Source organism: Pseudorasbora parva, chromosome 4, assembly GCF_024679245.1.
Source record: "Pseudorasbora parva isolate DD20220531a chromosome 4, ASM2467924v1, whole genome shotgun sequence".
Taxonomy (NCBI): Eukaryota; Metazoa; Chordata; class Actinopteri; order Cypriniformes; family Gobionidae; genus Pseudorasbora; species Pseudorasbora parva.
Genome location: NC_090175.1, coordinates 2,264,694 through 2,279,406, shown reverse-complemented (window position 1 = coordinate 2,279,406; position 14,713 = coordinate 2,264,694). Strand labels below are relative to the sequence as shown.

At 40.3% G+C, this 14,713-nt stretch overlaps 1 protein-coding gene across 1 annotated transcript; it reads left to right on the top strand.

Moving 5' to 3' along the window:
- Window positions 1-4,812: 4,812 nt before the first annotated feature.
- On the top strand, window positions 4,813-14,331 carry tmed1b (transmembrane p24 trafficking protein 1b). Its single transcript, XM_067440639.1, has 4 exons — window positions 4,813-5,095; window positions 7,152-7,249; window positions 11,177-11,363; window positions 13,775-14,331. The coding sequence occupies exons 1-4, from the start codon at window positions 4,928-4,930 to the stop codon at window positions 13,991-13,993; spliced, it is 672 nt and encodes a 223-aa protein (XP_067296740.1). The 5' UTR covers window positions 4,813-4,927; the 3' UTR covers window positions 13,994-14,331.
- Window positions 14,332-14,713: the final 382 nt, after the last annotated feature.

The following is a 14,713-nucleotide window of genomic DNA, read 5'->3' as shown; positions in this document are numbered from 1 at the left end:
GCTCCACCAGAGATCATCAGCCTAGTGGCTCCTCCCACCTTCAGCTCCACCAGAGATCATCAGCCTAGTGGCTCCTCCCACCTTCAGCTCCACCAGAGATCATCAGCCTAGTGGTTCCTCCCACCTTCAGCTCCGCCAGAGATCATCAGCCTAGTGGCTCCTCCCACCTTCAGCTCCGCCAGAGATCATCAGCCTAGTGGCTCCTCCCACCTACAGCTCCTCCAGAGATCATCAGCCTAGTGGCTCCTCCCACCTTCAGCTCCGCCAGAGATCATCAGCCTAGTGGCTCCTCCCACCTTCAGCTCCGCCAGAGATCATCAGCCTAGTGGCTCCTCCCACCTTCAACTCCGCCAGAGATCATCAGCCTAGTGGCTCCTCCCACCTTCAGCTCCGCCAGAGATCATCAGCCTAGTGGCTCCTCCCACCTACAGCTCCACCAGAGATCATCAGCCTAGTGGCTCCTCCCACCTTCAGCTCCACCAGAGATCATCAGCCTAGTGGCTCCTCCCACCTTCAGCTCCGCCAGAGATCATCAGCCTAGTGGCTCCTCCCACCTTCAGCTCCACCAGAGATCATCAGCCTAGTGGCTCCTCCCACCTTCAGCTCCACCAGAGATCATCAGCCTAGTGGCTCCTCCCACCTTCAGCTCCGCCAGAGATCATCAGCCTAGTGGCTCCTCCAACCTTCAGCTTCGCCAGAGATCATCAGCCTAGTGGCTCCTCCCACCTTCAGCTTCGCCAGAGATCATCAGCCTAGTGGCTCCTCCCATCTTCAGCTCCACCAGAGATCATCAGCCTAGTGGCTCCTCCCACCTTCAGCTCCGCCAGAGATCATCAGCCTAGTGGCTCCTCCCACCTTCAGCTCCACCAGAGATCATCAGCCTAGTGGCTCCTCCCACCTTCAGCTCCACCAGAGATCATCAGCCTAGTGGCTCCTCCCACCTTCAGCTCCACCAGAGATCATCAGCCTAGGGGCTCCTCCCACCTTCAGTTCCGCCAGAGATCCTCAGCCTAGTGGCTTCTCCCACCTTCAGCTCCACCAGAGATCATCAGCCTAGTGGCTCCTCCCACCTTCAGCTCCACCAGAGATCATCAGCCTAGTGGCTCCTCCCACCTTCAGCTCCGCCAGAGATCATCAGCCTAGTGGCTCCTCCCACCTTCAGCTCCACCAGAGATCATCAGCCTAGTGGCTCCTCCCACCTTCAGCTCCGCCAGAGATCATCAGCCTAGTGGCTCCTCCCACCTTCAGCTCCACCAGAGATCATCACCCTAGTGGCTCCTCCCACCTTCAGCTCCACCAGAGATCATCAGCCTAGTGGCTCCTCCCACCTTCAGCTCCACCAGAGATCATCAGCCTAGTGGCTCCTCCCACCTTCAGCTCCGCCAGAGATCATCAGCCTAGTGACTCCTCCCACCTTCAGCTCCGCCAGAGATCATCAGCCTTGTGGCTCCTCCCACCTTCAGCTCCACCAGAGATCATCAGCCTAGTGGCTCCTCCCACCTTCAGCTCCGCCAGAGATCATCAGCCTAGTGACTCCTCCCACCTTCAGCTCCACCAGAGATCATCAGCCTAGTGGCTCCTCCCACCTTCAGCTCCACCAGAGATCATCAGCCTAGTGGCTCCTCCCACCTTCAGCTCCGCCAGAGATCATCAGCCTAGTGGCTCCTCCCACCTTCAGCTCCGCCAGAGATCATCAGCCTAGTGGCTCCTCCCACCTTCAGCTCCACCAGAGATCATCAGCCTAGTGGCTCCTCCCACCTTCAGCTCCGCCAGAGATCATCAGCCTAGTGACTCCTCCCACCTTCAGCTCCACCAGAGATCATCAGCCTAGTGGCTCCTCCCACCTTCAGCTCCGTCAGAGATCATCAGCCTAGTGGCTCCTCCCACCTTCAGCTCCACCAGAGATCATCAGCCTAGTGGCTCCTCCCACCTTCAGCTCCGCCAGAGATCATCAGCCTAGTGGCTCCTCCCACCTTCAGCTCCGCCAGAGATCATCAGCCTAGTGGCTCCTCCCACCTTCAGCTCCGCCAGAGATCATCAGCCTAGTGGCTCCTCCCACCTTCAGCTCCGCCAGAGATCATCAGCCTAGTGGCTCCTCCCACCTTCAGCTCCGCCAGAGATCATCAGCCTAGTGGCTCCTCCCACCTTCAGCTCCGCCAGAGATCATCAGCCTAGTGGCTCCTCCCACCTTCAGCTCCGCCAGAGATCATCAGCCTAGTGGTAGTAACAACCGAAAATATCCAACTTAATAAAAAGTTAGTTATATCAGTGTTTGGAAAAGTTACTTTGAAAAGTATTACAATATTGCGTTACGCCCTTAAAAAGTAACTAATTGAGTCACTTAGTTACTTTTTAAGAAAAGGAATACATTACGTTACTTTTGCATTAATTTTTCTCACTTTTGTTTTTTAAAACATAAAAGTTTTATTTTTGTGCAAATGTAAAGACCTCTATACACCAAAATTGAAATAATAAGCCCTAAGGCGCGGTAAAAATGCAAATTCTCACATTAAAAAAACAGTAGAGGGCGCCGCTTCAACAAACCGTTCAGAGGCTGCCGTTCTGGATAATGGAGAAAAGGATGCAGGAGGAGAAAGTTTAATACTTCACCAATAAAAACTAAAAATATCAAGTTATTTTTGCTTTTGGTTTAATTGAATCATTGAAAGTTAGCAGCAAGACTGGTCAATAAAGTTAGGTTAAATGCATAAAAATACTTGTTTTAGTTAATATTTTATTATTGGAGTCTTGAATAGAATTCTGATTTTGCATTGACAGTTTTTAATTCATTTTGAGGAGGACTCAATCTTTATTTTGCAAGTGAGATGAATTAATGCTCACATTTAGTATAGCCTCTCTCTCTCTCTCTCTCTCTCTCTCTCTCTCTCTCTCTCTCTCTGCCACACACACACACACACACACAAACAAACACACACACACACCGCCTCTGCACTTACTCTTGGTTTTTCTCACCATGGAGACAGAAGAGCTGTCAGTCAAATAAACGTGCAAAAGTAACTCAGATATATTGTTGTACATTTTAAAAGTAATGTGTTACTTTACTAGTTACTTGAAAAAGTAATCTGATTACGTAACTCAAGTTACTTGTAATGCGTTTCCTTCAACACTGCTGATAGTGTACTTTTGAAAAAAGTAAGCTTATAGTATTGTTACTTAAAAGTAACAGTATGGTTTATATAATATCAAATGACAGCTACTAGTGTACCAAAAAGGAAGTAAGCTGTAATTTCATTTCTCTAAATATATGATGAAACTTTGAGTTTGTCTTTTTGAAGTTTCCTCGCAGCAGTCCCAATGTCACACTGCTTTAGTGTGCATGCAAAGCAAGGAGAAGCTGATGCAAGATATGCACACATATAAAGACAATCCGGAAAAAGCAGACACAAATTGGGTGACCACATGTGCACTTGTTTATCTGATGACCTAGAGACTAGTGCGCGCACACACACGCACACACACACACACACACACACACACACACACACACACACACACACACACACACACACACACACACACACACACACACACACACACACACACACAGACAGAGAGAGAGCTGTGAGATCCGGTGCAGTGGTAGCTCAGAAGTAAGGATGCAGTGAGACAGGAAACGGTTGCTTTCTCACACACTCTCATGCACCGGCTCCCTCTGAAACTGGACAAATGTCTGATCTCTCATCAGTTTTCACGCAGTATTTTCAGTCTGTGTGTGTTCAAAGTTCAGCTCTCACCATCTCGGTTTCATTCATTTCACTGTGACATTTCTCTGGGGTTATTTCACAGTTTCTGTGCACGGTGCAAATGCTTCAACTGTTGCACAATTTTCTTGGCAGATTAAGCTTTTATGTGCATGAATATGATAATAAACACTAGCCCAAAGTATAAGCATGAGCAAGAGTAATGATGCTTGACTTAACAAACAGCACTACTGCCAATACTACTACTACTACTACTACTACTAAAGTAATAAAAGCAATTGCTAGTCATTTCCTATTTTCCACACACAACAGGTCACAACAGATTTATCCAACGCGTCTCCTTTAAGCCCGTGGAGGTGATCGTGTGATGTGACTGTGCTGCCATCTTGTGTCATATCATCAGTGTGTCTACAATAAGACGTGTCTGGAATTAAAAAAGTAGAATTAAAATGTTGAGTATTAACTCATTACATTTTGAGAATAAAGTTGTGTCTCAAAAAAAACTGCATTAAATTTAAAGGAAAATTTAGAATTTAAATGTTGAGTATGAACTCATTATATTTTGAGAATAAAGTTGTTTCGAGAGAAAATTTGTTAAATTTAGAGGAAAGGGTAGAATTAAAGTGTTGAGAATAAAGTTGTGCTTTAAGAAACAAATCATGTTAAATTTAGACGAAAAAGTAGAATTAAAATGTTGAGAATGAACAGTTCGGTGAAGGTGCTCAGTGTGATGGGACTGTGCTGCCATCTTGCGACATCCTCAGTGTGTCTACACGATAGATAGACAGATAGATAGATAGATAGATAGATAGATAGATAGATAGATAGATAGATAGATAGATAGATAGATAGATAGATAGATAGATAGATAGATAGATAGATAGATAGATAGATAGATAGATAGATATTGAGTGTGAATTATAAGTAGCTGTGTATCTATATATTATCATGATTTATAAGGGTTTTCTTATCTATAAATGGTTTATGATTCATAATATCACGGGTGTATATAAAGTTTCAGTGCCATGGTTCCATGATTCCCCGCGCGCTGATTGGCTAGAGCTCGGACACTCGGTGCGCTCCGATTGGCTGAGCGCCGCACCAAAGTTGAGCTACGGAAGCGGAACACATCCGCCGCTGGAGGGACGGAGGTGTTTTAACGGGTTTCCCCAGCGTTTAAAGCCTCTTTCTGCGGTAAGAAAAGCATGGATGACGCGCGGAGGATGTGCGTGTCGCTGCTCGCGGTGTTTCTCGGCGCGGCGAGCGCGTTCAGCCCCACGGACAGCGAGTTCACGTTCCTCCTGCCAGCCGCCAGTAAAGAGTGTTTCTACCAGAGCGCCGCGACCAACGGAAGCGTCGAGGTCGAGTACCAGGTACATCATCAATCAACGCTCATATATACACACAAACGATGTGTAGTTAGCTCATATTCTCAATATAGCATAAAAACAGCATTACTTATAATATCGTAGCAGAATACGCAAACGCTTTGGGTTAAAGAGGGAGCCACTTGTGGTTTTACCAGAAGTACCACAGTAAATGTCAGGAGTAGGCGTGGCCTATCGCATCCTGCCTTAGATCCGACTCATGACACGTCAATCATTCTCAGTTCCGCAATCACAGATATTATTCTGCTACAGATTTCTGTATTAAATAACTGAATGATGTTTGCATGCAAAACTCTGGATGAGTGGTTGTGTATTCCCTATGGATTTCTTAAAGGGATAGTTCACCCTAAAATAAAAATTATCCCATGATTGAACTCATCCTCAAGTCACCCTAGGTGTGTGTTTGACATCATTCTTTCAGACGAACACAGTTATATTAAAACAAATTCCTGTCTCTTCCAAGCTTTATAATGGCTTTGAATTAGGGATGCACCGAAATGAAATTCTTGGCCGAAGCCGAAACCGAATAATAATGAAATGCTTGGCCGAAAACCGAAAACCGAACACGGTGTTTCGCATTTTTTCCATTTATTTGGCCATTTTTTTACCATTACAATTATGCTTAAATTTGCTTTTTACTATTTTGTGTTGCTTTTCAGAGAAATAAATCAAATAAAAAATACAATTTCAAAATATTTATTTAACACTGAACTTTTTTTAACATTCCAGCAGATATTATACAAACTAAGCACAACATAACTTAAAATAAATAATTAGTAAAATAAAAAATATATTTTTATTTGGCCATCTTTGAAGCCCCCCTTCTTTAGCCTATGTTAGGCCTATAACTGACTGCTGAAGGAATCTAACGCTATATGTCTACAACAACAAATGTGCATTGAATAGTGCGAAAAATATGGATGAACCCACAACAAATAAATAACTGTCCTAGACATAAGCCTACTTAGCCTACTTCTTCAGGAAAAGTGGCAGGTTCTTCTTTATGAAAAGTAGCTTCTCTGCTCTCTCAGATGAAAGTCGGTTCCTCTTCTCATCGATGACATGAGATGCAGCACTAAACAGTGCTTCCACACTGCTGACATGTTTGCTGCATAAAGCGCGCGCCTCTCACTCTACGTGGGTTACTATTTGATCGCGTCATTAAAAATGTCATTGTTCGGCAAAAAATATTCGGCCTTTTTACTTATTCGAAAGTGCTTTTTTTGGCTATTTTCGGCCGAATAATTTCGGTTGCCGAACATTCGGTGCATCCCTACTTTGAATGGCTGTTTATGTCCGTAAAAGTGCATCTATCCATCATATAACTGCTTCACACAGCTCCAGGGGTTAATAAAAGGCCTTCTGAAGCGAAGCCATGCGTTTGTGTGAGAAAAATATCCATATTTAAAACTTTACAAAATGTAATCGCTTAACTCCCGCTAACCATTGTACTGGCGTTCTCAGCGTGTGACGTAGGACGCTACGGTGAGGATATGCTAGTTCTCACGAGAACCAAGTTTTGTTTGCTTTATCCGCTGCGCTTCACCGTTCGTCACCGGATGCTACGCCTATGACCTACGCTGGAACGCCGGGAAGGTTTTAAAGTTTAATATACGGATATTTTTTTCACACAAACTCTTTATTAACACTATTATTATAATTGATAGATTGACGGATATATGCTCTTATGATAGACAATTACATTAATTGCTCTTTAATGATGGATAGATGCACTTACGATAGATAATTACACTTATCTAGATGCTCTTTTATGATGGATAGACTCTTTTTTATGATGGACGGATGCACTTGTATAGATTTCTAAAACAGAAACAGCCATTCATTGCCATTATAAAGCTCAAAAGAGCCAGGACATTTATATATATAACTGTGTTTGTCTGAAATAATAAAAGTCATACACACCTGGGATGGCGGGCTTGAGGAGTTCAATCATGGGGTTGTTTTTAGTTTAGGGTGAACTGTCCCTTTAAGGCGTTCTCCTCCAGCGGTTACAGTACGGTCTGGTGATGTGTGTCTGCAGGTGATCGCTGGAGCAGGTATGGATGTGGATTTCTCCATCCTCTCTCCTCAGGGGATTCATCTGGTGTCGGAGTTCCGGCGGTCTGACGGCGTTCACATGTGAGTGCTCACATCATGCTCTCTGTGGTACATTATAGGGCCGCACGATAACGGTCATGGTTATTTTGCTCAATTATAATCACGATTATTCTATCAACAAGGGTAATGTAGTTATGGCCATTTTACATGTTCTTTAGCAGCCTACACTACACCCAGAAGGCCTGTAGGTGGCGCACCGACTTCATTTAGCCAGCTATGATAACTTCAATTCTTTTCATGATTTACACTTGGTTCTGAATAGCACAAAAACAAAGATAATGTGGTTTGGAAAGAATCCGTGTAACAGGGTGTTACATCTTTGAATAATAATACTAATAATTAATAATTCATTACACTTATATAGCGCTTTTCTAAGCACTCAAAGCGCTTTTACATATAGAAGGGGGAATCTCCTCAACCACCACGAATGTGCAGCACCACCTGATGATGCGACGGCAGCCATATTGCGCCAGAACGCTCACCACACACCAGCTGATTGGTGGAGAGGAGACCGAGTGATGAAGCAAATCAGGATATGGGGGAAAATAGGGAAAATCTGGAAGTGGTATCCTCATATAAATATCTCGGAATATGGCTCGATAGCTCTTTAACTTTCACTGATCACATAATCAATCTTCAGAAAAAAAAGTTAAATCAAGGCTTGGTTTCTTATATCGAAATAGATCTGCGTTTACTCAGTCATCCAAGAAATATCATGTAGAAACTACAGTCCTACCGCTATTTGAGTACGGAGACAGTTTATAGAAATGCTCGTAAAGGGACTCTTGACCCATTAGATGTGTTGTACCATACAATCAATCAATCAATCAATAATTTATTTATATAGCGCCTTACAGCAGCCAAAAGGTGCACAAGGCGCTTTCCAGGACAAACATCAAACGACAACATAAAGACAAATCCAACCAATCAAGACCAAGACTAAAAGTCAAAAGCTTGATCAAAAAAGTGTGTTTTCAGATGTGCATTGAAAATACTCAGCACCGTGATGTTTTGGAGGTGCACAGGGAGTGCATTCCACAACTTCGGTCCTAGAACACTAAATGACCAGCCTCCAAACTTTTTATACCTGTATGTTGTGGTAACCAGAGAAATTTGATCAGAGGAACGGAGCATCCTGGCTGGCTGATATATTTTTACTAGTTCAGAGAGGTATACAGCTATTCGATTCATTACCAACGCACCCTACAGAACAAACACTGTGAGCTTTATTCCATTTTAAATTGGTCATCACTACACATCAGACGGGAAATACATTGGTATGTTAGGATTCTTACCAAAATATCTTAAAGAATTGCTTCTACCTCGTATTAGTACGTCTACAACCAGATCATCGCATCAAATTCTTTTAAATATCCCAAAAAGAAAACCGCTTATGGTCGTTCAGCTTTTTGTTTTGCTCCTAATGACTGGAATTTGGTACAAAAGTCACTGAAAGTGGAGTCATATATTTCTATCTCAGCGCTCAAACTATTAAGGAGTGTTTTATTATAGAAATGTTTTATATATATGTACTGTAAACTATGTTTGTATGTCTTTCGGGAGATCTAATTCTCCTGCCAGGCTGTTGTTGAAAATAAGAACTTGTTCTTAAGTAACTTGCCTGGTTAAATGAATACTAAAATAAAATAAATTAGATGGTCAATCGATACAGAACACATGGTTTTGGTGAACACTTTGTAATCTGTATTCACATTTAATTTTTGTAAAGCAACAGAATTTGTTTGCAAATGAGACAAACCACAGCTTCAGATTGCCCTGCAAATTCATAAGGCAACGAACGATGCTCTTTGATATAAAATAAATGATGGTGATATTTAAAGACCACACTCCATAAACATAACCGTAAACCATGCTGACAGTTTTCTCGATTGAATCGCCACAAGTTTGAAGATGAAATGCACCTTCACAACCTAAAGCTGACGGTACACAGGGCAGCTTTTTGAGCAATGTTGCCGAAATATGTGTCTGTGGGCTTTTTTTTTGTTTTTTTGAATGGGCAAAATTTCTCTTTGGATATCCAAAAAAATGTTCCTCCCTCTCTCACCATCTCGTACATACAATCAGATGCCCGTGTCCAAAGATGTGTCACTTGTTGACACTTTCACTCCAGAATTAGGCCGTAGTGACCTTCCAGATCTGGAGCAGGTGCCAGCTTGTCCAGAACAAGTCCACTCATCTCTTAGGATGTCTAGGGCCCTATAAAATCTGTTTTATTTTTTCCCAAATTCCGTTTTTTCCGGTTTAATTTTTGCAGATTCCTTAAAATGTTTGGCAATTCAGTTTTTTTACCCTTTACTGTTATTTTGGTGAAAAAAGAGTGTGCTTTTAATGTTAATATAATAGAACATAAAACAAAAAATAGGAATGACCTTAAATTTATCGAGGTAACAAACATCACATTTACTTTTTAGGACAAATATGATATTTGACATAACACTGCACTTCAAATATTAACGGTTATTAGCTTTAAACTTTAGTACTATTAAGTAAAACATTTAAAGCTGAAAATTAACATGAAAAAAAAAACACATTTCACCATAATATCATGTAGTGAAATGTTCTGTGTGTCACCATCACCATTGATATCCAGAGCTGTGAAAAATAAAAATACATGAAAACACAACACCGCCTGAAGTTTTTTCTCCCAAATTCAAAGGCCCCTTTAAATGATTAAAACTAGATGCTTAATTTTGACTTTAAGGTTACTTATCATGTAAACTCCCCATATACAGCATGTTAAATGCATGTTTGGAACAGAGGGGAAAACGGTCGCATTTGCAGCAGATATGCATTGCTGCCTAATGTGCTCATTATAAATCAAAGCACGAGACGACAGGGGTCGAGCAGAACACCGGAAAATCTGACAGAATGGACAATATTTGTCTGTCTGTGCAATAAGTTACACGAGCCGCGACCAATGCTGCCTGAGCACAACGAGCGCGCGGCTCCCGCTCTCCATACGCAAAGCTTCTGCGCCGCCTGCGCGTGCAGTGTGAAACCGCCGTTAGCGTCGAGTTTCTTCACTTTTTCGCTGCCGAAAGCAGAGCCGTGGAGACCAACTTCGCCCTACTTTCATTGTTTTGAAGGGCGAGCTGAAATGACGGGAGGGGTTGTGTCGCGAAGATTTGCTTCCCCCATTCTGCACTTTCCTCAGACATACGTTCTCCACCCACACGACACAGAATTTCATTACAAATATGTAAAATTCCGGGGAAATCTGCGTTAACACCAGATTCCGCGATTCCGTGATCATGGAAATTAGAGGGCCCTAGATGTCCATTCTTTACACTGTGCGCACTCACAGATACACACTCTCTCCAAGGTTGGAGCTGATTAGGCTCCAGTTCTAACGCAAAAAACACTGATAATATGTGCTTTCTCTCAGTGAGAGGGACAGACATTAGTACAGCAAATATTCATCTGGACTCTTTAGAGTTTCAGTGAAAGGAAATGTAAAATAATAAATTAAATGAAAAACAAATCCACATTTCACATCTGGAAGCTGGGCTAAGTGAGCAAACACTGTTGCTGCACTCCTGTCATGTAAGGGGTGTGTGTGATACCTCAAAACCAAACACACGACACCAAGTGTTTAGTAACACATCACACATCTCAAGGCCAGACTCTCAGAGACCAAATACACACTTTCAGCAGTTCTCTCATAACCGGAAAGAATCATAATATACAGTAGGAAGATAACAATGTTAGCGTTAGCTGTCGTTTTCTGAATGTAAACACGCCTCTAGACCGTTACATCAATAGCTAAAATAACTAGCCTTATTTGACTGCCCCGCGTCTCATTTCTAAAAGCAAAAGCGTGTTCTGTGAATAATCGCCCCTCAGTAAGTACACACAGGAGACTGATCATCGTGTCTGATTGGCCGGTCTGCCATTTACTCGCCTGTGATTGGTCTGGTGTTTTTTTAGGGTGGAGCCCACGGAGGCGGGAGACTATCAGATCTGCTTCGACAACACCTTCAGCAGGTTCTCCGAGAAGATGGTCTTCTTCGAGGTCATCCTGGACAGCCCGTCCAATGACGCGGGGGCGGACGACGAGTGGGCGGGGCTAGGAGAGCCAGAGAACCTATTAGAGTACAAGCTGGATGACATAAAAGTGAGTTATGTAGCGTTGGTTTATACAGGGTTATGTCACTCCATATCGTTTGTTGAAGTTAACGCACGAGAGATGTTTGTTGGATCAGGTTTTTGAGGTGTAACTTGATGATTGGTGTTTAATATATCTCAATGCGAAGCGACTTAATGATCCCCAGACAGCTGTTATTAACATTAAACCGCGTTATTTTAGTATTTGCTTTATATACACTAGTATAACACTACATTCAAATAATGTACTGTTGAATTACTTTTTATTTCTGTTCAACTTTATTTACATTTTTAGCAATTTAGCTCATTTTATTAATTTGTTAAAAAAAGTTTCTACGTTATTTTCCCACCTTTAATATTAATATTTTATTAGTTTTATTTAAATTACCGTAAACGATTTTTAATAGTTTTAGTTTACAATAACGGGTATTTTTGCTAACTCAAAAATGGCTTGCAGCAATTGAAATGAAACCGATAAAATATGTTATATGATATTAAAGGGGGAAAATTTACTTCAGAACTTATTTTAAATTACTAAAATTATTAACTGATATTAAAATAAAGCTAAACAATAATACAAACGACTTACAGCATTTGAAATGAAACTGATAAAATATGAATATTAAAGGGGGGAAATTAAACAAGCTGAATTACTAAAAATAAAAATACAGCTACACAGAAATAAAAAAGGTAATACAAAAGCGATTTTAAAAAAAAGTCAAACGCTTTCAATTGAGTAATTCTCAGAATAAAGTCGCAAACGTGAGTTATTTTTCGTAATTTTGTCATTTCGGTTTCGGTATCACTTTTTATTTCGGTTTAGCTTTTAACTTCAGTAAATAATTTTAATAATTCAAATTAAGTTCTGAAGTTAATTTTCACCCTTTAATATTTATATTTCATTCGTTTTATTTAAATTGCTCTAAGCCATTTTTACCATTTTTTTGTTAACTAGAAGGCTATTAAAAAACAAAACTAAAATAATGTACTTTTGAATTACTTTTTATTTCTGTTCAACTTTATTTACATTTTTAGTAATTCAGCTCATTTTATTATTTTTTTTAAAAAGTTCCTACGTTTTTTTCCCCCCTTTAATATTAATATTTTATTAGTTTTATTTAAATTACCGTAAACAATTTTTAATAGTTTTAGTTTACAATAACGGGTATTTTTGCTAACTCAAAAATGGCTTGCAGCAATTGAAATGAAACCGATAAAATATGTTATATGATATTAAAGGGGGAAAATTTACTTCAGAACTTATTTTAAATTACTAAAATTATTAACTGATATTAAAATAAAGCTAAACAATAATACAAACGACGAAAGCACAACACAATTACGAAAAACTAAAACTATTCGTGACTTCTCAGAATTACTCGGTTGATAGCAATCCTGACTTTATTCTCGCTTTTGTATTAATTTTTCACTTCTGTTTAACTGTATTTTAATTTTTAGTAATTCAGCTTGTGTACGATTTTCTCCCTCTTAAACGAATAAAATATGAATATTAAAGTTACTGTAAACTATTTTTAATAGTTTTGGTTTTTAACAGCCTTCTTGTTAACAAGAACAAAAAATGGTCAAAATGGCTTACAGCAATTGAAATAAAACAAATTAAATATAAATATTAAAGGGTAAAATTAACTTTAGAACTTAATTTGAATTATTAAAATGATTTACTGAAGTTAAAATAAAGTTAAACCGAAATGATAAGTAAAACAAATGACAAAATTACGAAAAATACTTTTTTTTCTCACGTTTGCGACTTTATTCTGAGAATTACTCAATTGAAAGCATTTATGACTTGTTTTTAAATCGCTTTTGTATTACCCTTTTTTATTTCTGTGTAGCTGTATTTTAATTTTTTAGTAATTTAGCTTGTTTAATTTTTCCCCCTTTAATATTCATATTTTATTAGTTTTATTTAAGTTACCGTAAACAATTTTTAATGGTTTTTTTAAGAGACCTTTTGTTAACAAAAACCAAAATTGTTAAAAAGCAATTGAAATAAAACTAATAAAACAATGAATATTAAAGGAGGAAAATTAACTTCAGAACTTGATTTGAATTACTGAAATCAAAGCTACACAGAAATAAAAAGCAATACAAACGACGATTATGAAAAACTAGTTTTTTCTCACATTTGCGACGTTATTCTCAGAATTACTCACATAATTACTTCAGTATTTTTATTTCTGTTTAGCTATATTAGATTATTTTGTAATTCATCTTAAGTTTTTTTCCCTCTTAATTAAAAATATATAAATGTGATTATTAAAGTTACTGTAAAAAGTAATGACGATTACGAACGCCTTTACTCGGCATTCCTCTCAGCTGCGCAGTGCTGTTCTGTTGAAGCGGTGCGGTAGTTTGACTCTGGCGCCTCAGTAGCCGATGGTTGTGGCTCTTGTGTGGCAGGAGTCGATGGAGACGGTTCACCGGCGGCTGGAGCGCAGTCGGCAGATGCAGACGGTCCTGCGGGCCTTCGAGGCTCGAGACCGAAACCTGCTGGAGGATAACCTGTGGCGGGTCTCCTTCTGGTCCTGTATCAACATGCTGGTCCTGCTGAGTGTGGCGCTCACTCAGGTGTACACCGTGCGGCGGCTGTTCGACGACAAGCGGAGGGTCTGCTCCTGAATCTGGATGGAGACGGAGACCTCCGTGCCTTTAGATGGACTCTAGACTTTCTCATTGGTGTTTCCGGGTGCCTGTGAAGTGCAGTGGAATAAGACTCCAGAACTGCTGAAATGATGATAATAACGGACTGAAACCAGTCCTCCGACTCTTGAGGACGCAAGACTTCTGTCCGTTTCATGTCTTCCTGTCATAGTTTTTTTTAGTCCTGTCATTTCATCGCACGAGATGATGGCGTTTCGGGAGAATGTGCCGTTACGGCTAACAAAGGGAATCTTCTGTACAGCCTTTTTAAAAGACTTTTACACAGTAAAACTAATAAAATGGGTTGTATATTTGTACATGGTGTGGCTAGTGTTCAGTGATCCGGTCAACTCTGTCTGAATCGGTCTCGTTGAATATCTGGTTTTATTTGGGAAGGTCATTTTATGGAGGAAACGGCAAGTTTCCTGTCAGTCACAATCCATTACAAACTCAAGACTAAACATCTGTGGGTCACTACGGAAGGGGATTAGGGCCAAGCAACATAAGATTAAAGTTTGAGGAAAAACCTGTTCAGTTTTCAAAATAAACAGCCGTCTTTCAAGAATTAAAATGTTGAGATTTAATGTAATAAATTTACAATAAAAAATAATTTCTGGAAAAAACTACATTTAGAGAAACTAAATTAAATGTTGAGAATAAACATTAATATTTTGAGAAAGTTGTGTTTTGAGAAAAACT

Excerpts from the sequence above, each read along its gene's own strand:
- tmed1b (XM_067440639.1), top strand. The coding sequence starts at position 4,928 with ATGGATGACGCGCGGAGGATGTGCGTGTCGCTGCTCGCGGTGTTTCTC. Across the intron at positions 7,250-11,176 it reads CGGTCTGACGGCGTTCACAT|GGTGGAGCCCACGGAGGCGG; the intron begins GTGAGTGCTCAC and ends GTGTTTTTTTAG. Across the intron at positions 11,364-13,774 it reads ACAAGCTGGATGACATAAAA|GAGTCGATGGAGACGGTTCA; the intron begins GTGAGTTATGTA and ends CTTGTGTGGCAG.